Source organism: Tenrec ecaudatus, chromosome 2, assembly GCF_050624435.1.
Source record: "Tenrec ecaudatus isolate mTenEca1 chromosome 2, mTenEca1.hap1, whole genome shotgun sequence".
NCBI lineage: Eukaryota > Metazoa > Chordata > Mammalia > Afrosoricida > Tenrecidae > Tenrec > Tenrec ecaudatus.
The window spans coordinates 110,494,522-110,519,561 of record NC_134531.1 but is presented as its reverse complement, the minus strand read 5'-3'; the positions used below and the strand labels follow the sequence as shown (position 1 = coordinate 110,519,561).

Below are 25,040 nucleotides of genomic sequence, written 5' to 3'. Positions count from 1 at the left end.
AAGTGGGAAGAACAATATAATAATACTGCATAATTTTTAATACCCCATAGTTATAACAGAAAGCTAGCTAGGGTAGACAGATCTCTTAAATTTGAGATAAGTCATTCAACTGTTCAACAGAGATTAAATGCACCATCACTGACTATTACTAACATAGCGATTAATTTTCAGACTGCAATGAGAAAAATGACCGATTTCTGGGGGTTCATTTTTTTAGCATGTTTAATATCATGAACCTACCTCCTTATTGACTTCTCTTGGAAAGACTTATGCGACTTCTCTTCCTTGCAAACTCCCTATTTAAGGCCCAGATCTTTTGCCGAATATCTCCTGATGTTGTCACGTAGAACCAATCGTTTCCCTCACTGTGAAACCATAGATTTGGATTACATGGTAGAACAGTGGTTATGCCTTGGGCCGGGATAAGCACAGTCAGCAGTTCAAAGTCAGCATGAACTGTGGGAGGAAAACTGGGGTTTCTACTCCCTGACACAGCTTACAGCTTTCAAAAGCCACAGGGGGTTGCTATGAGTCAGCACTGACTCAATGGCAGTGAGTTTGGGTTGGGGTTTATGACACTTATCAGGTCTATGTCTGTCCTTTCTCAAAGATAGTTTCTCTAAAGTTTAAAAGATGTTTCTCTCATCTTAATATAACCAAAATGTCTGTAACACATAAGAACTAATGATGTTTGGCACCCATCATATATTTGTGGAATAAATGAATGAATTAACAAAAATATATTCCCAGAATTATAAGTCATACTTTAAATTCTGACACAATTATGTATAAAGTAGGTAAGATAGTCAAATAGTATCTATAAGTAGTGGGCTGATGTTCATGCAAAAATGGGCCATATAATTTTTAAATGGAGTTCCTAATCTTGAAGGATTCATTAGATTGCATTTGTCAAGTACAGAAAGTACCAGTAAAAACTTTACTACGTAACAAAATAAATATGGCCCTATATACTAACTCTGTAATGAAACCACCATCGTGGTAAGAGCAACCCCAAGTGAGGAAGAGTCTATACCAGATTTAAAATGAGAAAAAAAACAAACAATATCCCTCCCTCTTCTGAAATCATCTTTCCTGGTAGTGATAATGATGTAGAAATGTGATAATGATATTAAGAAATGTTTTGAATATGGTCTTTAAATGAACTATATGATAATAAAGCATCTACAATCCTTTTGCTTTCTACAGATACCAGAGAGCATGGCACAAATAGAGCATTTAAAACTAAGTCCAAGTTAAATAACAAAACAACAGACTGAGAAACTTTTGAATGCCCAAACCATTCAAATCTACTATAATGATAATCTTCAATCCACTTCAAAACTAAGCAGATTTGCCACATGTTCTTACAGCTAGCAATCTAATAACATACCACTGTAAATAAACACTCCCTCAAAGTTTATCAACGCACTTCAAATATCCATAGATAGTATGAATAGGAAAGGAAATTCCACAGTGGTCTACAGGATAAAAAGAAAAACACAAAATTGGTAGAAAAATCACATGCTATAAACGAGAATAGATTCAATTAGCAAAACATGAAAAAGTTTCCTGGAAGTTAAAGAGAAATTACAACAGGGATATTTTCCAATGGCTGTTATGCTTATTTTTCTATAATGTAACATTGTTCTGCTGTTTTCGTAGTAATCAAAACAACAAAATAAAGAGAAAGGAAGAAAATATGTTCTCCAAATGTTAGGCTAACATTGGGGGAAAAAAAGAAATATGTCCAAGTTCTGATCTGCAATGACCTTCAGTCAAGATAGTCAGAATAAATTTATACATCTATGTAAAATTTGAAGAATATTAAAATTCTCTACTTTGATTTAAGGCAAATCCATTTGACCATTCACATGTGCATTAAATTAGTACCATGTTGAGATGTCCAGAACATTGGTTGATGCCCCTTCTCATTACTTAGAAAACTAAAAAATATATTCTCAATGACTTTATTTTTGAAATACCACATTAGGTATCGCTGCAATGAAAGAGAAAAAAATTCTTTCACTGTAGTAACTACGAAATATATATTTTTCTTTAATATTTATTAGGAGAAAAATGTAGACACTCATCTTCAATATATTTAAACTATACATCAACTAAAATTCCATTACAACTACTATTGCTATGAATGACATAGTTCAACCCATAGCAACAGGCTTCTACAGCACAATTGATTACTATAAAGCTAACTAATTAGTTATATTCTTATCATAATGCCACCTATTGGTGAAGTACAACTGACTAGGGATGTCATAAAATTTATATCGCAATCATAATTAGCATGAGAAAAAAGAAGAGCAGATAGCTTAGAAGAAATCAAATGAAATAATTGCAGTACAATATCACATGGCTAGTAGGGAAATACCATACCAAAAAAGTAAGGGAAAAGCTTTTTTTAATGACAATAAAGAAAAAACCAGATATTTTAAACTGAGGATGACAAATCTGTGGTCTCTGTATTAGCACTCATTAGCATTCTCGCAGAAATGGCTAATCAATTTGCTGTTTCCTTCTCAATACATGCCATGGAGAGCCACTATCAACCACTGGATGCTGGCATGAAAGCTGAAACTTATTTGTCAATCAGGAAATCTACCCAATCAGAAAATTTCCTATGCACAAACAGCTAGGATAAGTGATCAAGCAAAGGCTGACTTTTAAAACTTTGTGAATGTATGAAAATTCTTCGAAGGAAAACTGGGAAATATCATGTTAGCTGATTACATTATGATTTGAGGAATAGGTACGTTTTGAAAAGCTAACTGCCATCCACAATGTAAAATGATTCCCAGGTTAATGATACCGGCTTTTGAAACACAAGCACCCATTTATGAAGAAAACAATCCTTACAAAAGCAGCAAGAAATGCAAACCGTTCCCTCAAGTGCAAGGCATTAGAAATTAGTTATCCGTAACTGACAAATGCATGACACGCTTTCAAACAATGTGTATTTATTATAGCTTAAAGCCAGCAATGGACAAATTGTTTGAAAATACTTTGAGAGAAAAGGAAAAACCATAGTAGAGAGTATGATCAAGGAGGTGACAAAGTAGCATTCATACCTACGCAATTAAAATCATAGCTTTTTCTCTAAATAGAGGGCTATTTAGAGAATAGCCCAGAAGGTTGTTTTTAGTAATAATAACCTCTAAAAGATAAAAGGTAGTACAATTCCCATCTAAAATCAAATGTTTTTAAGTGTTTAGGAAAATATTATTATGTACATGACTTACACTCACAAAAATTAAAACAAATACAAGTATGACAATGACATATGAATGATAATGAATCATAAGGTTAAAAAAATTGGAAAATTAAGCCAAAAATATACAGTGAGATCAAATGAATGGATATTTCATGTAAAAATGTAACTTTGTTCTGTTGTACTTATACAGTATACAACCTCAATAGAATGTTAAGTCAAAGATTCTGAAACGAGACACATCATACAAGTATATTACAACAACTATTCCAGGTAACATCTAACACAGTTCAATCTGATAATGAACTCTACTATGCAATAGGTAAGTAGTATACACTGTTTCTAGTGAATAAAAATTGTCCCAATCCTCGGCTTCATTCTATTTAATGTACTTTGCCATATGCAGGTTCTGACATGAATTCAGCAACAGATTTTAAGTTGTACTGACATTTTGCAACAAAGAACAGTTTTAGCAACAATCAACTAAAACCACAAGCTAGAATACATGAAGAATAGCACAAAAACAGAGTCTTCTAAAATTACCCTAGAAATAAACAGTATATCAAAACTTTTTGCCCTTGGCTAAATTCACTGTTACAAATTGTGGTTTTATTATTATGATTTTCCATGACTATATGTAACTTCTTTGGAAAATCAGAAAGGTCACACATTAAACCCTCTTATTTGGTTATACTGCTAAGGTAGCTTTACTGGTAATCTTAGTAAACTGTGTCATTCTATGTCACTGTTTCATGATTATAATAAAACAAATTCTAATTTGTAAGCAAGTCCACTGTCTAATTAGCTGTATTTACATTGTGTAAGATATGAGAGAAAATGAGTGTTTCTACTAACCTTTCCCATAAGATGATGAACGAGAATCTACATAAGTTTACTAGCATCCTAGACATGAAACTAGCACAATACTTTCGCAATGTGCTCTTACCTGTGTATACAATTTTTACTCTCGAGATATGCCATTCCAGCAGCAGCATCTAATGAAAACTTCACTAACTGTTTCACTTTTAATTCATCCTTCTTCTTTCTCAGGTAGGAGAGGAAATCACCGCCTAGAAGAATCAACAGATGAACAAGGAGACACAATTTTGACCAAAGTCACATTAATCAAATCAGATACCAGAAAGATCAAAAAGCATTACACATGGCTATGTTCTGCACCCAGTTTGTTTGAGGTGAGGATAAGACTATATGAAAGCAACACAGCTGATTAGAAAGGAGCCCCAAATCTCTCCTGGGTATACTTTAAGAATCACTTAAAATATGATTAAAATATGATAAAATATGATAAAAATATGATTACCACTTCCATTACCAATTCCATTACCACTGAAAGTAGTTCCATTTCGGGGTGAGGGGGAGCTATGATTTGGATGAGACTTTGTTGTTGATCCAGATTGCATTTTTATTCATCAAACAGATTCTGGTGATGTTTAAGAAAAACTCCTTAATGACCAGGCAGCTCATAGTCCAACATGAAACCACCAGGACCCTGCATTTGTTTCTAAGATTGCATTAAAAGCTGTGATTTGATTAGTTCTCTTCTTTTAGCTGATTCGTTTGCAGTGTATAGTTGTTAAGGATGAAACTGTGTGCCCCAAATTTGTGTTGTCAATCCCAGCCTCTATTCCTATGATCTCCTACAGACCCGATAGGCAGGGCAGAACTGCCCCTGTGGGTTTCTGAGACTGTGACTGTGTTGGACAGGGTTCTCTAGAGAGACAAACCAGATTTCTAGTAATTATATATAAATATATTTATAAAGATAGATATATAATTCAAGAAATGAACCGTTAAGTTATATACAGATAGACAATACAAGAAATTAACAGTTAAATTATAAAGCAGTGAGACACTAGCAGTCCTTTAAGGCTTGAGAGCCACCAGTTGCCAGACCCCTTCTGTAGAGAGAGCTGGGCTATAATATACCCAGGCAGCAAACAGGAAAGGCAGGTCACCGTCGGTCCCCAGCTCCAGAGAAGAGCATTCCAATCCTGTGGGATTAAAGGGACCTCAATTTACAGCGACACAGTCTACAGGCTAGGCATCCCACAGGTAGTGTACCCCTTTAAATTGAGGCACAGAACAAACAAGGCGTGGCTCACGGAGCCATTTATCCCTCTGACCTTCAATTGATCCTACTTGTGTTTATTGGCCAGGCGGGCACAATAAACTGTCTCAGTGACTCTAGTGGAGTAGAGAGCCCAGGGTTCCACACTGCTGAGCTCGGGATTAGCAGTGAGTTTGGTGGATTATTTTTTTGGCGGTCTTCCTATGATTAGAATCCCTTTGGGGGATGGAATGCCTTTATTATGTTAGTGGGTCTGGATTAGCCAAGGGTATGTCTTGAGTCAATCTTATTTGAGGTAGAAAAGGAAAATTAAATAAGCAAATGCAGGAAGCAGAGAAGGGGGGAAAGAGATGCCCTGCTACATGAAGATCATCAGGAAGCCAAAAAACAGAAGATGCAGAGAGACAGGGAGCTTCAGCATAGCAGACTTGGAGAGAAAGTCGTCCCCTAAGGGGCTCTGAATTTTGACTTTGAGCTTCCGAAAGGGTGAGAAACAATTTCTCTGTGTTAATGTCACCGCCCTCCTGTGGTTTTTTTAATCACAGTAGCTTGAGAGAACGAAGACAATACTATTATTTACACAAAGTTAAAGTGCATCATTAATGTGTTCAACGAATAACCATGCCTACTTTCTCTTAGGTTCCTAGATATTAATCCAAAAATTTTGAAGAGGGATTAGCATTTTAATTACCATTTTCTATTTTTTTAAACTCTTTTCACCAGGGATCTAGACTGCCTTAAACAGAAATGCTCTAGAGGTGAAACTTAATGGCTTTTTCTTTAATGAGAGCACCTACAAAATAAACGCCTGCCTAACTCTCTTCATAATGTTCTCTTATTCCGCTCTCCTGTCTGATTCACAAATCAAGTGTCACACACATTTAGGCAGGCTGGGTGCAAGATCACTAAGTTGTGTGCTTTAAAAATAAACTCAGCAATGTCAGGCAAATTGCTTTTTGTGTTCTCTTTAACAGAACATCAAATGAACTGTATTACTAGGGTGATATTGGAGTTGCTTCTAGCAAGCTTAACTTAAAGATCTGAACAGAACATGTCAATGCAATAATAGCAAATTAACTACTAACTTCTCAACTTCATTAGCCACCAAAAATGTCTATTAGAATGGACTTGAAATCAATATTGAGCTCATGTTATTACCTAGATCAGTATTCATATGTAGGTATAAATTCTTTTTAAAGATGTGTACTAGGCTGCTTTAGAAAACAGGCAACCTAGAAGACTTGAAATCACCTGCCACTCTGTTTCAACTGTGGAATAATTTTAAAATGAAAAGACCTTTTCTGGAATTCTATTTAAAAGCAGCATATGACATGATCCCAATGTTCTGTGGAATTCTGATATTATTTCTTTCCAAAGTTAATTCACATGCAGTGCTTTTCCATTTGCCTTCTGCCCTATTAAAATGTAGTTGTTCACTGCACCCTCCGGATTAATACTCCATGAAGAAAACAGCTTCTTTTGTCCAATACTGACATTCCAAAACCTACCACACAGTCGTGTCTGGCATGTAGTCATGCCACAATAAACATTTCTTGAGTGTATGAATAAACAATGCGCTGTATTTCCCTTTTCTTGCAGCCTGTAAGGTAATCATGAAGGCCAAGACCAGTTCTCATTAATGTTTGTGTTTCTGTGCTACACCATCCTCTGTGGTTAGCACGGTGCTTTTCACGTCATTGTGCAACATTGGAGCAACGTTCAGGAGAGAATGGTATCTATTTCTGATTAATGGTACCTGACAGATGCTACAAAATTCTCTAAACTTCAACAATAAAATAGGGAGTGCTTAAGATTCTGAGGTAATCAAGCTACTTTTACGCTACTAATGCCTTAAAAATTGCAACTTCTTAAAATCGTTTTCAAACACACAATTCTGGGTAGAAAAGATTATAAAACAACACATAGACAAAGATATTTTCAAATAGCGTTAAAATTGTAGACTGAAGTAGCAATATATATATATATAGCTATTTTCAATACTGTGGCAGGGAAATATGATTGTTTTTTAGTTTCAACAAAATTTCTTGCTTTAAATCATTAAACCTAGAAGTAGTAATTTAAAATTTATTTTTAATTTGTAGTTATTGAAGCCACTGTAATAATGACTAAGTAATAGAAAAGAGATGTACCAACCCAAAGCCCTAACCAGTTTCTTAGAAAACACTGGATCAAAGCCAGGGCTTCAGTAAGCATTGAAGACTCGCAGTTCACGACTGAAAGCATGAGCACCCTGAGAAAATACCAGCATGCTAACTCTGAACCAGGAAGTAACTGGCCTAGGGGGACAGCGTGTGACAAAGGTAGGATATTCGGAAAAATAATTCAGATTGGGTCAGAAGTAACCCCTTAGGCAAAATAACTTAGGATTATCTTCATTAAGGGAAGGAGAACTGAAAACCGATTATCAGGTAATGCAGTCTTCAGTATTCACTGGATAATTAGAGAGCAGGGTCTATCTTTTTGGTCATTTTAGTGAAGTACTCATCACCCCCCAACTTGCAACTGGGTTCTCTCTTGATGATTCCATTATGCATGGTCCTGACAAAACTTGAATACCTTTATAAAAAAGTTTTCATTTTTATTTGCCTTTGAATATCAATATCCTTATAATTCCAATAAGTTTACATGTAAACTTATAGACCTTGTAGATATACTTTAATGCATACATATATTACTAGTGCCAAAATATATATATTAAAAAAACAAAAATCAGATGCTTGTAAGTGTGGTTCATAGTAATTCAAATATGTTGTTAGTCAAGGACTACGGAGTCTAAGATATCCTATCAGAATGTGCGATGTTGCCAAGTATGCAGCTTATTCCTGGATGGCATAAGTGGTTTGTGCGGGGCTCTAACACGCATTGGGCTGTTAATGGCAAAGGCAGCAGTCAAAATCCCGCTGCTCCTCAAGAACAGAACGAGGCTTTCAACTCCTATAAAGATTTACACAGGGATGGCTCTACCCTGCTCTACAGGGTCACTATGAGTCAGAATTGACTCATGACAGTGAGTTTTTCACTACTAGGTTGGTGGTTCAAACCTACCCAGTAGCATGGTGGACAGCCTGGCAATCTGTTTCCATTACACATAAGCAAGAAAACCTTCTGGTGCAGGTATCTACTTTTGCAGCACTCGGCCCACCTGAAGGCCCAGTACCCTCAGGGAGTGGTATTGCCCACTCTAGGGAACACCGATTTAAACCAATCAGTTAAGTAACTTCCTCAATCCATGTGACTGGTACATTCTGAAATACAGAATAAGCTGTGAACAATGTGGTGTAAGCCAAAACAGGCTTGTGAAGAGCGAAGGAAGGGCCAATGGAGACACTGAAGCGAGGATGCCGGAGCTCCGTGTAGAGCACATGTCGGGAGGAGAGCTGACGGTGTAGAGAGAGTAGCCAGGAGAGCGCGCTAGCTCTTGACCACTGAGTCGATGATCAGAACTTCCTAATGAAAGAATCATATTATCGATCATGGCTCCTTTAATGTTTTAATATTCTCATTCTGGTTCATAGGAAGTCTACATGGTAGATATGAAAAGATCCAGTAATAAGAAAAAATGGGTCAATTTGTAGGGAAAGATGAGTAAAATAAAAGATTAAAAATTGATAATGACTCCAACAATTTACTGGCTTTCTTGATTCCACTTTCTTTTTTTAAAGAGGCACTTACTCAACAGTTTGCTCCCTAAGTAACATAACTCAACTAAACTGAACGCAGAGCTGAGCATGTGGTTTTCGCAATTTGGGCTAATATATGACATCCGTCTTTCTAGACGAGGTTTCTTAATGGTCCCGCTCTGCTAACACTGCAGAATAGGGCGAACCTTTTACATTTTTCCTTTGCAGATGATCTTTAAGAAACGTAAGTCGATAACAGTATAAGAGATCTGTGAAACAGAAGAGTACATTTCACAGCAGTTTGAACTTTCTGGTTCAAGGGGCAATAGCTGTAATCTTGCCAGACATGATGTGAACTGGCATGACAGATGTCATCGTCAACTTTCACAGATTCTTAGAACATCAGCACAGGAAAAGATCTTGGAAATAACTTAGCATTCTCTTTTTACACGGGAGGAAAGTGAACTTCTCTGACCTTCATTCTGAAGATGCTGTTAGAGTGATGGTATTGAAAGCTTAAGCCAAGAGTCAGTAAACTGTGTCCTAACCCCCATATTTTCCTATCAATAGTTTTATTGGAAGCAGGTACACCCATTCAGCAACATGTTGTATGTGTCCACTTTTTAAGTAGAGCTGAGTAGTGGTGACAGAAACTCTATGCTCTACAAAGTCTAACTATTTTGGTTCATTACAGTAAATTTGGCTCTTTATTGTAAGTTCACCTATCCCTTTTCTAAGGTATTGATTACTCCTAGTCCATATATAGTCTCTGATTAAATTAATCATATGACCACTGATACCAATATTTTACTTTCTGCAATGCTGTTTTTCAATTTTCAAAGAGTAAGCTGGAAAAATGATTTCACAATTTTTTAAACATGTTCTCAGATTATTAACATTTATACACAAATACACCAAGTTGATTCAAACTCACATGGGCCTTACAGGCCAGAGTCAAAGTACTCATTAGAATTTCCAAGATTGTAAATCTTCGCAATTGCAAAACCTCATCTTTCTACAATAGAGCAGTTGGTGGGGTTGAACCAACTTCATGGTTAGCAGCCCAAGGAATAACTCACTGGGTTACCAGGGCTCCTTATACACAGACATGCACACACGTACGTAAATCTGCTGCCTTCTGCATCCACAAATTACTGTGACCAAAGTAAAGAAATCCGACCACCGGTTTCTCTTCCTACTTTCAAGCCAAACTAGCCATTTTAAATTTCCTGACTTCTTCTCCTTTCCAAATCTGCCTTTGATATACAGTTCAAAGAGAAGAGTTAGGAAGAAAAGCAGATTTAGAAGATGTTGGTTCAAACTCTCTTGGATAATCTTTCAATACTTAGATGGTGCAATGGCATCAACAAACAAATAATTAATTACTTAAAAAGGACTATTTATTTTGATGTTCTATCTGGAAGAGAAAAAAAGTCATCAATAAAATCTTCCTTAAATGAATTCTTTTTAGAGATGAGGTATTAAAAAAAAGCAAACTCAAAAGTAGGCTTATATATTTTAAGGGAGGAATGTTTATAAAATCTACCAATTTTAGAGCCAGAATTTATGATAGATTGGATATGTTAGCAATGTTAAGGTTCCCAAGTTGATTATTTCAATGGAGGCCTCAGGTGATTACACTAATATCTAAGCAAGGTGGGGCTTTTTAATATTTTCTATTCTTGGTCACCATAATGGCATATTATCTTGTTTTGTTTTTTAATTATTTAGGAATCTGATACCTTGAAAGCTGAGGAACAAAGTGATTTGGGACCAAAACATAAATCAAGATGTATTTGTATAGTATAGTTCAAGTTTTAAAACTATGCAAATGGAAATGTTCAATCAAATCAAATGTAGTCTTTGCATAACTCACAATAATGTATTTCATAATAGGATATAAAATGCACATAATCCTATGCCACTAAAACTGAAAAAATACAAATGAAAAAATATGTACCTTGACTATAGCCAATATCCTCTCATGTTTCTTATTTTGTGTGTATTTTTAAAATGTTAGCTGAAACCCACTAAATTAATTTCATAGAGAGTACTACTGGGTTATGGTCCAACTACTGAAAAACACTACAAAATGCCTTATAAAAAAAGATTTTAATAGATGTAAAGATGGCTCCAGGGCCAGAAACTCTTGTCAATCATCCTTAAGTTCTGCAAAATCAAGGATGAAGTGGCCAGGCTGCAATCATCAGGACTTTCCCACTTGACATCCCAGTAGGATGGGTAGGAATGTGAAGGATATACAGAAAGCATGTCTCAGCATAATTTTACACTACTAAAAAATAGCTCAGAGGGCAGTATGAAACAGAATGTGGCTGGAGTTCAGCTAACTCATTTAACCAACCATGATAATCCTGTGATGCAACGGGAACTAAGTGAGCTGGGAAAATTAGAGTTAGGTAGGCTGAATCCTGATGTTGCTGTTGGGTCCTACTGAACCAATTTCGACTCATAGCACCTCAATTTGATAGAGCAGAACTGCCCTGCAGGGTTTTCTTGACTGCAATTTTTACAGGTCAAAATTACCCTGTCTTTCTCTGATAGGGCCACCAGGTAAGCTCATCCTCCATCTTCATTTAGGAGTTGAATGCTTACCTACTGACCACCAGAGGTCCTGCAAAGAAAAAGTCAAAGAGAGCCATACCCATTGCTCCCACGTAGATTCCAGCTGATGGTATCCCTAGATCAAAACAGAGCAGGTTGCTCCATAGTTTCCAAGGCTGTACATTTTTATGGAAGCAGACTGTCCTATCTTCCCTCCGTGGAGTAACTGGTAGGTCTAAGGTGTCAAACTTTTGGGCTGGTAGCAGAATACTTTCACCACTGTGCCAAGAGAGCCTTCATAGAATAGTGTCACAAGGGTTGATGGTGACATGGTAGAATGCCAATAGTTGTATGACTTGATACTGCATAGTGGATCTTCCCTTTTCAACATTTTTTACAAAGAAATTATAGGAAAACATCAAATGTATGTTACAGACAATATGAAAAAATAAATTTTAAGGTGAATTTAAAGTGGCTTCAAATATGTTAGAACATTATTTGTCAAATAAGAAGTTATGTCCTATACACTTTGGGTTGTAAGTAGGCTTACAATTTATAGGGGCGCTAGCAAATGAATGATCTCTTTAAGACACTAAAGCAGTGGTCCTCAGCCTGGGGGTCGTGATCCCTTTGGGGGTCGAATGACCCTTTCACAGGGGTTGCCCGAGTCATAACAGTAGCAAAGTTACAATTATGAAATAGAAATGAAAATGATTTTTATGGTGGGGCGTCACCACCCATGAGGAACGGTATTAAAGGGTCGCGGAATCAGGAAAGCTGAGAACCACTGTACTAAAGGGAATTCTCAAATGTGGGTTCACACTTATTTTCCACATTCAAGTTTTTGCTTCAGGGCAATTTACTCCTGTTTTCAATCAGGACAGAAAGCAATGTTACTTAGCATTTAGAATAACAAAATAAACAGTAGGCATTTTGATGAGTTGAAACTTTCTCCAGTGATGAATAGTCAATGATGATACAATGCTTTTTAAAAAGGCCTAGATACAAGGTTTTAGAGGCCTTAACATTTGCAAGGCTGGATGACTTATCAAGCAGATTAAATTCTTAAACTGATCTATCTGAAGCAAAGAAACATACTAGTATGACTACTGACATTTTTAAAAGTCCCACAAATTAAACTATTTTAGAAATATCTAAAGACTTTAGACTTCAAATTTTGTCATCAGGAGATTTTCCCCTAAGAGGCAAAATTCTCAGTGGATTTTGTCTATTATTACAAGTCTTGTGTATGTGTTTAATTGTTTGTATGTGCATGCACCTTTAATTTCACCGCCCTAACAAGACAGCATAAAAGTGGCTTCGCAATGATGCCCCTTGAAGCAATGGGAGAGGGCTAGGTGTCAAATCCAAGTGTTTTGCCTCACAATCCGAATTCTCTTGCCTAAAGAAGCTTTTCAGCCGTAGAGCAGTCAGCATGCCTGGAAAGAACCCCCTTTGACACACCTGAGGCACTCGGACAGCAGGAGCAACATCCTCTGCGCGGCAGAGGGCTGTGTGTAGCTCCCTGGCACACCACACAGCTCTTCTAGCAGCCATCACCCAGCATGTCTTTTTAGGATATATTTGTCAGGGCCAGGGCGTTCTATCAATGAATAAGGGAAAGAATAGGACACACAGGACTTAAAAGAAGAAAAAACGAGACTAAAAATATAATTGATTAATTCAACTGCATAGAATTTCAGATAGATCGCAGAAGGCCTTCTAGTTCAAAATCAAAGCATATTCCCTGTCCTCCTGCCCTCCATAAGAGAAGCACTAAAGTACAACGAAGGCAATATCCCCTTAGTAAGAGAGAGTGAGATCAGCGCTAAAGGACGGCACAGTATCATAATTCTGAGCTAGGGTTCAAACTGGAGAAGGGTTCAAAGAGGAAGAAAAGCCTCGGAGGATGGAGCAGGATTTCAGGGGATGGAAGACAAAGGAAGAGCACCTTGACTTATTGAAAACAAAGGGAATCTTCTTGAAAGTAAACAACCTCCAAAGCAGATACCAAGGCTCAAATACTTGTTTGTACTTGTTTCTACCTTCATGGTACTGAACATGTGTTAAACTGGCATTTCCTTTATTACTCATTTTTGTTCATTACTGTTAAAGTAACTGCTTGGAAGACAAAGTCAAATTGGGTTCACCCCAATACTGAGAAGATCCCTTTTCTTTAAACTTCATTTCAGACACGAAATAAACATCAGTTCCTTATTTGGAGTTTTTTCATTAGACTACAGGTCTGTGTTAAAAACAATTATGATCCTCCAAAAGCAGAACAAGGTTGGTCATGAACAGATAATCCAAATTCAGCTCATCATGAAACAGGTTCCTAAGTACATGGAATGTTTTAAATCAAAGAGGGAAAGAAAGACATCATTAAATTAATTTAATCTCAGATGTTTTTCTTAGCACAAGTACTTTCAAGAAAGATATGAATCATGCATGAAGTAAAGCCCTAGTTACTTAAAGAAAAAAATAAGCACTTTCTATCTTATTAACTTTAATAAGGTTTTACTATAGAAACTTTTTCATTTCTCACGGAAACTTTATCATTGATTAACTGTTGGAACTTGAATAAATTACATAATATCTCAGAATTTAATCAGTTAACTAAAGGGATCAGGAAGAATGGCTTCGAAGGAATATATTCTAACTCTAGAATTTCAGTCTCATACAAAGTGGAAAATATGCACGGCTAAGAAACAAACAAGTCTGTCTTAGAAGAACAGCCAGAATACTCCTTGGAAGCAGGGATGGAAAGATTTCTCATGTACTTTGGACATCTTATCAGGAGATAGCAGCCCCTGAAGGACATCATGCCTGGTAAAGTAGAAGAAGGCCTCTGTAGTAGTTACATAATTTCGTGTCAACCTGTCAAGCAGGACACAGCCTGATGATAGTTCCTTGTGGATGTGGCCTTCTCATGAGGATTCTGGGAACTTCCTCTCTTACTCCCTGCGGGTGGGATGCATTCTCTCTTTTCTTCACATTCCTGTAGACAAGCCTCATGGAGCCACCCTGATGGCACCCAGAGCCCCGGAGATGCCTTCACTGCCATTGCAACCACTGGCCTGTGATCTTCCTACATTTTGTAACCTTGCATGTGACTGTGTGAGTCTGAAGAGGGATTTATGGTCTAGTATCAGACTTATGGGCTAATATCAGACTATTGGACTTGGTCTGGACTGGGCTGGGATGTTTCCTCAATATACAATTGTTCTAGGATATAAAGCTCTTTCTTAGATAAATTAGTGTCTCTGGATTTGTTTCTCTACTCAACCTGGACGAACACAGCCTCCCAGCCTCCAAGGAGATGGGTGGGCACAGTGGTTGCAAGAATGGGCTCAAGCAATTGTGGGATGGCACAGCAATGAGCCAGAATTGATTCAATAGTATCTGAAAAACAACATTTTGGACACTTCACACAAACTTATCTCCTATTAACTTTAGAAGTTCAACCCCCATTACCCAGTATTGTCTCTCTCTCTATACCAAAACTACAGCACTGTTATGTGTGAGTGTGCACATATATCTGCATTATGTACACACACACATATATATACATGTATATATAATTGACTTTAGAACAAAGCAGAGGATAGGAAGACTGACTTCTATACCACTGAAAATCCACATATAACTTTTGCCACCTCGAGAATTTAACTACTAAGTCTCCTGTTGACTGGACAACATACTGATAACATAAACAGTATATTAAAAAATGTTGTATATTTGTATTGACTATATAATGCACCTACATCAAACTGTATTTTCAATACACGATAAAAAGGTATTTTATCAAATGTGCAAGGTTTTCATGTCTACAGGCATTGCTGTAGCAATGTGTTTCTCTGCAATGTCTTGACAAATTCCCTTTTTCTTTTTTTAGCACGGTGCTTATATTAGATTCCTTTATCTTGAAATGGTGGTAATTGCTTATATATCAAGAAATTAAGCTTTTTCTTGTAATATCATGACTTTTCTCTGCTTCTTGAGAGCACTTTCAGGGTCACTAGTGACACTTCGTATGAGTGCCCAAGTGAAAATTCACAGCTTCTGATATTGCACTAAACAAGATGAAAAATTCCCGAGAACCATGAAATCACTTTTTATGGAAAGAAGCAATTTACTGGAGACATGAACTGTCCACACAGAAGTGACCAGCATCCTGCGACAGAAATTGATCCGCACAATTCCAATAGTGTTGTTCTAGCATCAACACACACAGACACGGCTCTTTTTCAATTTCTAAGGACTTTTCTGTGCTCTACTTCTGCCTAACAATTTTCAAGACATTTCAAAGTGTTTGGCATATTAACAGAGTTGGAGTTCTCCCTCAGTCTCAACCATCAGCACTCACTAAAGCAATCTAAGAATGATAATTTGTTGATATAATTAATTACTTGTCAAATATACTATCCTAGCCTCTATCATTTAGTCTCTACTCTGACTGCTTTAGGACAAGCATTTGTCGGTTCACTGTTGGAATAGTTCGAGCTTTCTTGTTACAAACTCTAACCAGAAAGAATAACCTTGCCTTGTAGCCTGCCACCTACTGTATTTTCATTATTCAGACTTAAAGTCCTTAAGAGTTACCTCCTTTCTGAGTTTTATCAACACCCTAAAGTCAAATTAACAATGCAGCCTTGTCCTCGTTCAAAAACTATATAATTTTCTTCTTATGAACAGTAAATATTTCATTAATCTTATATGATATAATTTTATTATATATAATATAGTTTACACATAGTCTATATATATAGTTACATATATACTTATATGTGTGTATGTATAAATATATATACAGTCTTTTTGAAACTATGTGGAATATTCTTGGTCTTTTATTATAAGCTCTCACAAAGCACCTTCTAGTCTATAAGTCATTGTCTACATATCATATGCAAATAAGCAATTAAAATTCTTTTCATGAAACGATGGCTTAAGATACTGAAGTGGCAAATGTTGCGTGTATTTTTGCCACAATAAAAAGGTCAAATGTCACAGAGAGACCTCAAAAGGATTTGGATTATACAGGCACTCTTTTCAAGGTCTGCAGGTCATTTCTTATTGGGTGTTGAAGGCTTTCTTTTGACGACATAAGTTGAAGTTAAATTTAGCAACAAAGGCAGCAGCTTTATTAAACTATCAAATCCATAAGCTCAGATGGAAAGGTCATGATTTGCTCAAGTCTGGGCAGGCTGGTAAAAGGAAATAACTTCTTTTAGTCATTCCAAATTTCCAGATATGACTCAGAGAACACAGCACTGAATCTAGAAATGAAATCTGGATGGAAAGAAAGCTGTCAGGTTGCCAGTGGCTCAGCTATGGCGTCTGACAGCCCCACTACACAGACGTTTAAACCAAGGAAAGGTTGCCCTGAACATTTGCAAGTTCTACTATACAGGACACGCTCTGTCTTGAATTGATTCCTTTGAGGTAACTGTAAGCTTTCTGGGTATCATTTTGTGTTTGGCTATCAGGCCCCTGAGCCATAATTCTGCCATGGGGTTCTGCAACTAAACTTATAGTTCTTCGTCTAGAACCAGGACACTGACGTTTAATTATGCAGAAAGAGGAGGAGATTTTATTAAGCCTATAAAAATGAGAACACAACCAAAAATTACCATTGTTATGTTTTATAATTCATTCATTTAGTAAATATGGTGAACACTGCACCACAAGACAACTCAATTAAGATTGATGGAAGAATGAATGTTTAATTCCACATACAAGGACCAATTTAGTGTTACCATTCTGTTAAAAAGAGCCTGGAGTGAATTATGTCCTATGTACTTAAGATAAGATCCCTGTGAAGTGAATCTCCTGGATCCAGAGGGCAGCTATAATATTAGAGGGAGCAGCAGAACCAGGAGTCAGAACATGAAGTACGTGGGATTCCTAGCCTATGGAACAAATCAAGTTAAGTGTGTCTGGGCAGGAGGTTGGCCTGTGGAGTGGAGTGCCTCTGGGCACTTAATTGGGGACTCTGGGCTTGCTGACCTTTGGAACTAGAGATGAGTGCTGCTGGGCTGAGGCTTAATGAGCTGGGCGCCTCTGGGTATTTAATTCACACAGCTGGGTTTGCTGACCCGCAGACCTTGAGTTGAATGCCTTCGGGTTGAGGCTTACAGTGGAGGGGTCAGACACTGGGTATTTTCTTGGCAGACCCGAAAGAACTTTGTAACATACCTTGATAAACATGCTGTATCCTGAGCATTTCTCACTTCTATTACAAACTGTCAATTTCTTTAGTAAAATACTTAATAGTAGACACTGTCTAGGAACACTGTGAATACCCCCTGAAATGGGTATCAGAACTTAGTGCTAAAAGTAGAGAATACTGACTGAGACAACACATGGAGGAGGACATGACGGTCCTTACACAATTTCATATCAACTTGATAAAAGAATGAAGGGGTGGGGTTTAGTCTGTCAATCAGGTCACAGTCTGATGACGCCTCCTTGTGGGCGTGGCCTATTTGTGAGGATTCTGGGAACTTTCTCTCTTTTTCTCCTGGGAGGCAGACCTCACTCTATCTTTGCCGTCCTCTTCCCATTGACAATCCATGCCACCTGGAGCTGTGGACACGAGCCCTGCGATGCTGCCACTGCTATTGGATCCAGAAGACTTTTTACCACCAGCCTGTGATCGTCTTGCAGTTTTGCCTCATTGCGAGTGGCAATGTGAGTATAAAGGGGAATTTATGGACCAGTCTTGGACATATGGGCTAATATTGAACTTGAGGATATTGATCTGGACTGGGTTAGGATGTTTTCTCAATATACAATTGTTCTTTTGATATAAAGCCCTCTCATATTCACATATGAGTGTCTCTGGATTTGTTTTTCTACTTAACCTGGCCTCACACAACCATGAGAAATGGACATGAATGAGACCAACCTCCTTTCCCACGTCCATCTATTTTGAATGAGAGCAAAGAAGAAATAGAAATTCAGACATTTCATGGCCCTTATTTTATGACAGATATATATAAATTACTCAGAGTGAAAATATAAAGATAAGGCATCATTATATTACCTACATATATTTGAATCACCCTTTTTTCAGTGAGGAATAAAATATAGTAGTTCTGGTTAGTAATGAACTAATAAACCAGTAAAACAACTTTTCCACTGGTGATATTTTTAGGATTGCAGTTTCTACAATCTCATGTGTTCTAGGAAGATAATTAGATGCCTAGGTGGCACAAATAGTTAAGCATTTGCCTGATAACCAAAGCATTGGCTGTTTGAACCCACCAGTGATTCCATGGGACAAAGATCTGGCAACATGCTCTCCTAAAGAGTCCACCGCCGTCGAATCAATCCCACCACATAGGGACCTGATAGGACAGAGAATTGCTCCCTGGGGTTTCCTTTAGTCTCATAGAAGCAAGTAGCTTCACCTGTCTCTTGGGGAGAAGCTGGTGGGTTTGCACTCCCAACTTTGAGGTTGGAAGCCCAGTGCTTACCTTTCCATGCCCCTAGCACTCCTTCCATAAAGATTAAAGCTTAGAAAACCTCATGAAACAGTTCTACTCAGTTATGTGGGGTTGCTAAGAGTAGAAATAAGATGGTATGGAACTAAATAAGGTAATGCGGGACACCATTGATAAAACTCATATCCTGGCAAAATAGCCACATGGCAGCCGAAAACTGTATACCCTACCTTGTTGTGTGTTCTTTCCCAAAATCAGGACTTTTAAAAAACACCATGGGACGCAGGAAAAATTGCTAGAAATCGGGAATGTCTCGCCAAAAGCGGGATGTCTGGTAACCTTACAAGAACTGCATGAACTTATCTGTGAGCCATTGATGCTGTGTTTTGAGGGTCAGTAAAAAAGTGCTGCTATTAGGGCTTCATTGTATATGTGCATGGGTTTATTCCAAAGAAAATATCTGTAAACATGACTATTCTCAGTGGATAGCTTTGGTCAAGTTCTTTCAGTAATATAATAATATGTTTTAGTTTCATGAAGGCCAAGAGGCCTGTGGAGTAATGGTTAAGCATTAGGATTTAACCCAACACCAGCAGTTCAAACCCACCAGCTGCTCCACGGGACAATGTGGATGTAAATATCTAGTGTGTGTATATCTGTGACATGGGATTGTTGTCAGGTGCTGTTGAGTTAGGTAGTTTCAACTCATAGCAAGCCCATGGACAACAGAATGAAATACTGTCCAGACCTGGTCTAGGATGATACTTGTAGGTCGTAGATGTCCTTAATTTTGCTCCTTTTGTATTTCACCCTCTGGGTGTTCTTTACACAGCTCTCCTTAGGTCACTCTAGTCCTCTGTCTTCCTCAGATACTTACTGGGTCCAGCTTTAGACTTTTACTGTACTTTGGGGGATACAGCTAATATTGCTTTGGCTGCTTTGCTTCAGCAGCACTTCCGAAAACCTGCAACATTTTCTTAAATCACTTCTTTGAGTGGCAATTTCCTTCTGTGTAAGACTGAAATTACAGTAATCTTCAAGTACTGTACTTTAAAGGGTGATTGTAGGAAACAAAGTCAAATAATGTGCATAAAAGTCCCTTATAAAGTAATGCTGTGTTTGTCAAATTCTAAAAGGATAGAAAATAAAACTCTACAATAATAATATTAGTTGTTTGATATCTCTTCCTTTGTTACTATCTATTTATTATATCTCACTATAGATGTTATTAGTGAGCCAAAGGATGTGCAGAGTAGTTATTGCCATTGGAGATGAAAGTGGAATCAGACAACTGAAGACGTGCAGTGAAATTGGGGAGGGAGTGTAAGGCATGACAATGGGCTCTCAGCCTGCCCTGAACAGGTCAGGAAAGCCTCAGGGGTGGCTTGGAGCAGCTTCTAGTAGGCTTCCTGGGTAGAGTTACAAAAGGCCTTGCCATGTAAATGGGCCATAACAGATGGAAACATCTTTTTAAATGAGTGATAAATGGAAAGTTAATTTTGAGCAAAGAAATTCCATATTTACTTCTTACAAGTAATGTCCAATAGTAAGAAATATCATTTTGAACGTTGGTTTTTCATATTGTGATAGCTTGCATATTGCTATGATGCTGAACAGGTTTCCAGATTACTACAGACTAGCAAATAGGCCCGGTGACCTGCTTTTGAAAATTAGCCAATGAAAACCTTACAAACAAAAACACTGCATGTAAGAATGGGCTCAAATACAACACTTGGGAGAAAGTTGCCGGAGCAGACAATGCTTGTTCTCTTATGCCTAAGCTCACTAGGTGTCAGACTTGACTTGACAGCATCTAGTAATAAGAACAAAATCATCTTTAAAGATTATTCTGAAGGTAGCAATTGTTGATGCTACAATGGGAATTTAACTTTCTTTCCACATGTACTCGTGTATAAGCCAAGTTTTTCAGTACATTTATATGCAGTTTGTATGGTAAAATTAGGTGTCCCGGCTGATATTTGGGTCTGCTTATACTCAAGTATATACGGTATTTGAATTTTAAAGATTAAAAAAAACAAAACTGTTTCTGGTGCTTTGTTTAAATCGTCAGAATGGATAACTCAATTAGGGATTACTTTATATAGTAAATATATATCTTCTCTTGGGGTATACCTGTTTTTCTGAAAGAGTGAGTTCATAAGCATTTTGTCCTGTAATTCCACACAATTTTTCATTTTAGCACTATTGTTAAATTCTGGCTTTACGCAGTTTCATTTTTGCTTTTAATCACCCTGCTGATGTTAAAAGATAACATAAAAAGATGGATAAACTGGCTGATATGAAGGACTGCTACATAAAGGCAGGCCCAGCTAAGAGATGAAAGAAGGCTAGCCTGTTCCAGTCAGTGACTTATTGTAATACAGCACTCAACGTCCTGGAGACTTGGACATCAACTGAGTTGCCCATGTAACTTTATGCAAGACTCTAACACCATATGGGCCTTATTCTTATCATAACAGCACAATAATTCTTATCTCATATAGCATAGATTCAATGAGGTGAATGTGCATAGTACATAGAGAGCTAAAATCCCAAGAAATAGCACTTTTATTGTTACTGTGGTTAGTAATGTTGCTATTACTCGAACTTCCCCAGACCTACACTTCTGAGAAGAATGTTATATCAGAAAGTTAGAAAACTGCTGGGTTAGCAGTGTATCCACTTTCAAAGAGGCACTAAAATTATGAAAGTTAAAAGAAAATAATAAACCAAACCCAAACCTACTGCCTCCTAGTCAATTGCAATACATAGCACCTAAAGGGCTGCTCCTTTATAACTTTCTAGGTGTCAATCTTTATGGGAGTTGACAGCCTCATCTTTCTCTAGCAGAGTATAGATGGGTTTGAACCACTGGCCTGTGCTTAGCAGCCCAATGCTTAACCCACTGTGCTATCAGGGCATCTCGAGACAAAATAAACAGATGATAAAATTTATTTAAATTAGAGCACGGTAAGACACTTTGTCTTTGGGGCTCATGTGGAAATGCTGGTAATGCTGTAGTTATCAAGACGATCTCTGTCCTCCACTAGAGGACAGAATGTAACTGAAATGTCTGGTCTAGACCTATGTGTATGTTTATAGGTTTAGTATTAAGGTAGCAGAAGGACACTGGGCCGCCACTCAAGTACTCCCTCAATGCAAGGACACTTTGTTCTATTAAATTGGCATTCTATGATGCTCACCGGAAGGTGCATAAGCAAACTGTGCATAAGCAAACTGTGCATAAGCAAACTGTGGTGAAGAAAGCTGATGGTGCCCAGCTATCAAAAGATATAGCATCTGGGGTCTTAAAGGCTTGAAGGTAAACAAGCAACCATCTAGCTCAGAAGCAACAAAGCCCACATGGAAGGACACCAGCCTGTGTGATCAAGAGGTGTTGAAGGGATAAGTTATCAGAATTCAAAGAACAAAAAAATCATATCATTGTGTGCTCACTTCCATGATACGATCGCTGAAGACAAACGGGTGCATAAGGAAATGTGGTGAAGAAAGCTGATGGTGCCCGGCTATCAAAAGATATAGTGCCTGGGGTCTTAAAGGCTTGAAGGTAAACAAGCAGCCATCTAGCTCAGAAGCAACAAAGCCCACATGGAAGAAGCACACCAGCCCGTGCGATCACGAGGTGTTGAAGGGATCAGGTATCAGGCATCATCAGAACAAAAAAATCTTACCATAGTGAATGAGAGGGGGAGTGCAGAGTGGAGACCAAAAGTCCATTTGTAGGCCACTGGAGATTCCCTTGCAGAGGGATCTTGGGGAGGAGATGAGCCAGACAGGGTGCGATGTAGCAAAGATGACAAAATATAACTTCATCTAGTTCCTAAATGCTTCCTACTCCCCACCTCCCCCCCCACCCCCGCCACTATCATGATTCCAATTCTACCTTGCAAGTCTGGCTAGACCAGAAGATGGACACCGGTACAGACAGGAACCAGAAACACAGGGAATCCAGGATGGATGATCCCTTCAGGACCAATGGTGTGAGTGGCGATACTGGGAGGGGAGAGGAAGGGTGGATTGGAAAGGGGGAACGGATCACAAGGATCTACATGTGACCTCCTTTCTGGGGGACGGACAACAGAAAAGTGGGTGAAGGGAGACACTGGACAGGGCAAGATATGACAAAATAATAATTTATAAATTATCAAGGGTTCATGAGGGAGGGGGGAGTGGGAGGGAAGGTTAAAAATGAGGAGCTGATGCCAGGGGTTAAAGTGGAGAGCAAATGTTTTGAGAATGATGAGGGCAATGAATATACAAGTATGTATGGATTGTGATAAGAGTTGTATGAGCCCCTAATAAAATGATTTTTAAAACTTTTTATAATAAAATATGAATTCATTCACTTTGAAAACAAATAATTGTCTTTGACTTCCTGCCATCTGCGTTCTCCATGTTTGTTCTTGACATGTAATGTGGCTTACGTGAATACTTAGGAAAACCAATTCTATACGTAATTAATTTGAAAAACTCATGAGTGTTGTAAAGGGTGCAAATAGAAAAGGCAGTATTTCGAAAAATACAGATCCATAAAACCTGACAGCTGTTACCCTCCTGTGTACACTTAATAGATAAAATAGCTCTCAACTTGTTTTTCCATGTTCATCTTCTGAAAACACACTATAAAAATAATAAGGATATGTTAAGGTACAATGTAAGGTCGCAAGCAAATGCCACTTCTAGAATATTTTTAGCCAAAGAACAATCTAGAAAACAATAATCAAAAGGTATATGCTTTCATACTTCTGGTTTTGATTTATGGATCAATTTTATAGCAAACAGTGATATAATATAATATGTGCATAAAATAAAAAAACCTCCAAACAATGATGTTAATAGTGAAATAAAATTTTCTAATGTGAAATTAGTTAGAATCTTTATAATTATCTTTTGCTTTAAGAAAGATTTAGTAAGAGAGTAGGGAATTAAGGAAAGTTGAAGAGTTTGGGTTGGAGTTGTATAAAAGAGATACTTAAAAAGTTAGAAAATTAATCATATCTATAGTACTTTAATGCTTAGAAACTGATTTTCATTCAATCTGCAATAATTGATTGAGGTATAACTTTAATTTCTATACACACACACACACAGTAAAATGGGAGAAAGCTGAGGCTTTCTACTCCCATATTGACTTAGTCTCAGAAATGCACACGAGCAGTTCTACCTTGCTCTATAGAGTCACTATGGGTTGGACATGATTCGACAGCAGTGAAGAATAGGTCACCAGTTCATTAGTTTTGTTCTTTTTATACTTGTAAAAAATAGTCAAGTATGATATAAATATTAAAGAATACTTAGCATTGTAAATTAAAATTAACTCACATTTTAACACTTAACCTGTAACATAAATGAAGTTTTGATCGTGCCAAGAAATGTGACCCCTAGTCCAACTTTCCAACTATGACTAAAATCTTGGTTCCAGATTGCCTAAAGTTATGTAACCTTGCCATTCCTAAGGGGATTTTTAATGGTATTTTGATGCTTCTCAGTCACCAATACACTGAAATATGCTCTACAAGTTAGTTGTACAACTCATTACTAACTATACTGCAGAGTGCAACTCCATTCAAATGATGTCCTCATCTTTCAGCCCGAAGACAACTTTTTCAAACTAGGCGATAGGCATGTTTTAAATTCTGTGGCCATTATGAATTTGATCAGCTATCTGTCTTTGCTTTGGTTTCTATCAATTTGCAGTTGAGCTTGGGAATTCTGAAGGCTACTACAGTATGCCTTTTTAAATATGAACTACACTTCTGATTTCAGTATATAACATTAGGATTAAAAGTACTGGTAATGGATTCTGGCCATATTTAAATCTTGACTACTGGCAATTAGAAGGGTCAGCTAATTGTATGAATTATTTATGCATTAGTAAAATCTACAAACCATAGATTTTATTTTAGAGAGGTGTAGCAATGTCAAAAGAGTTACTATATTTAAGCACTTAAAACAATGTTTGGTACATAGTATCTTCCGTAGATATTAACTATTATTATTATTATTCCATTCTGCTAACCAATTCTTATTGTTCTTCATCATGACTTCTTTCTTTTTCT

The 25,040-nt window shown here is 37.4% G+C and overlaps 1 protein-coding gene across 3 annotated transcripts in view; it reads right to left on the bottom strand.

The window, feature by feature from the left end:
• The window catches only part of FER (FER tyrosine kinase), a 459,241-nt gene that overhangs the window by 113,980 nt on the left and 320,221 nt on the right, over positions 1-25,040 (bottom strand). For all 3 annotated transcript variants that reach the window (XM_075541367.1, XM_075541368.1, XM_075541366.1), the window contains one exon: positions 4,170-4,293. In XM_075541367.1, the coding sequence (XP_075397482.1) occupies positions 4,170-4,293 (124 nt within the window). The remainder of the gene's footprint in view (positions 1-4,169; positions 4,294-25,040) is intronic.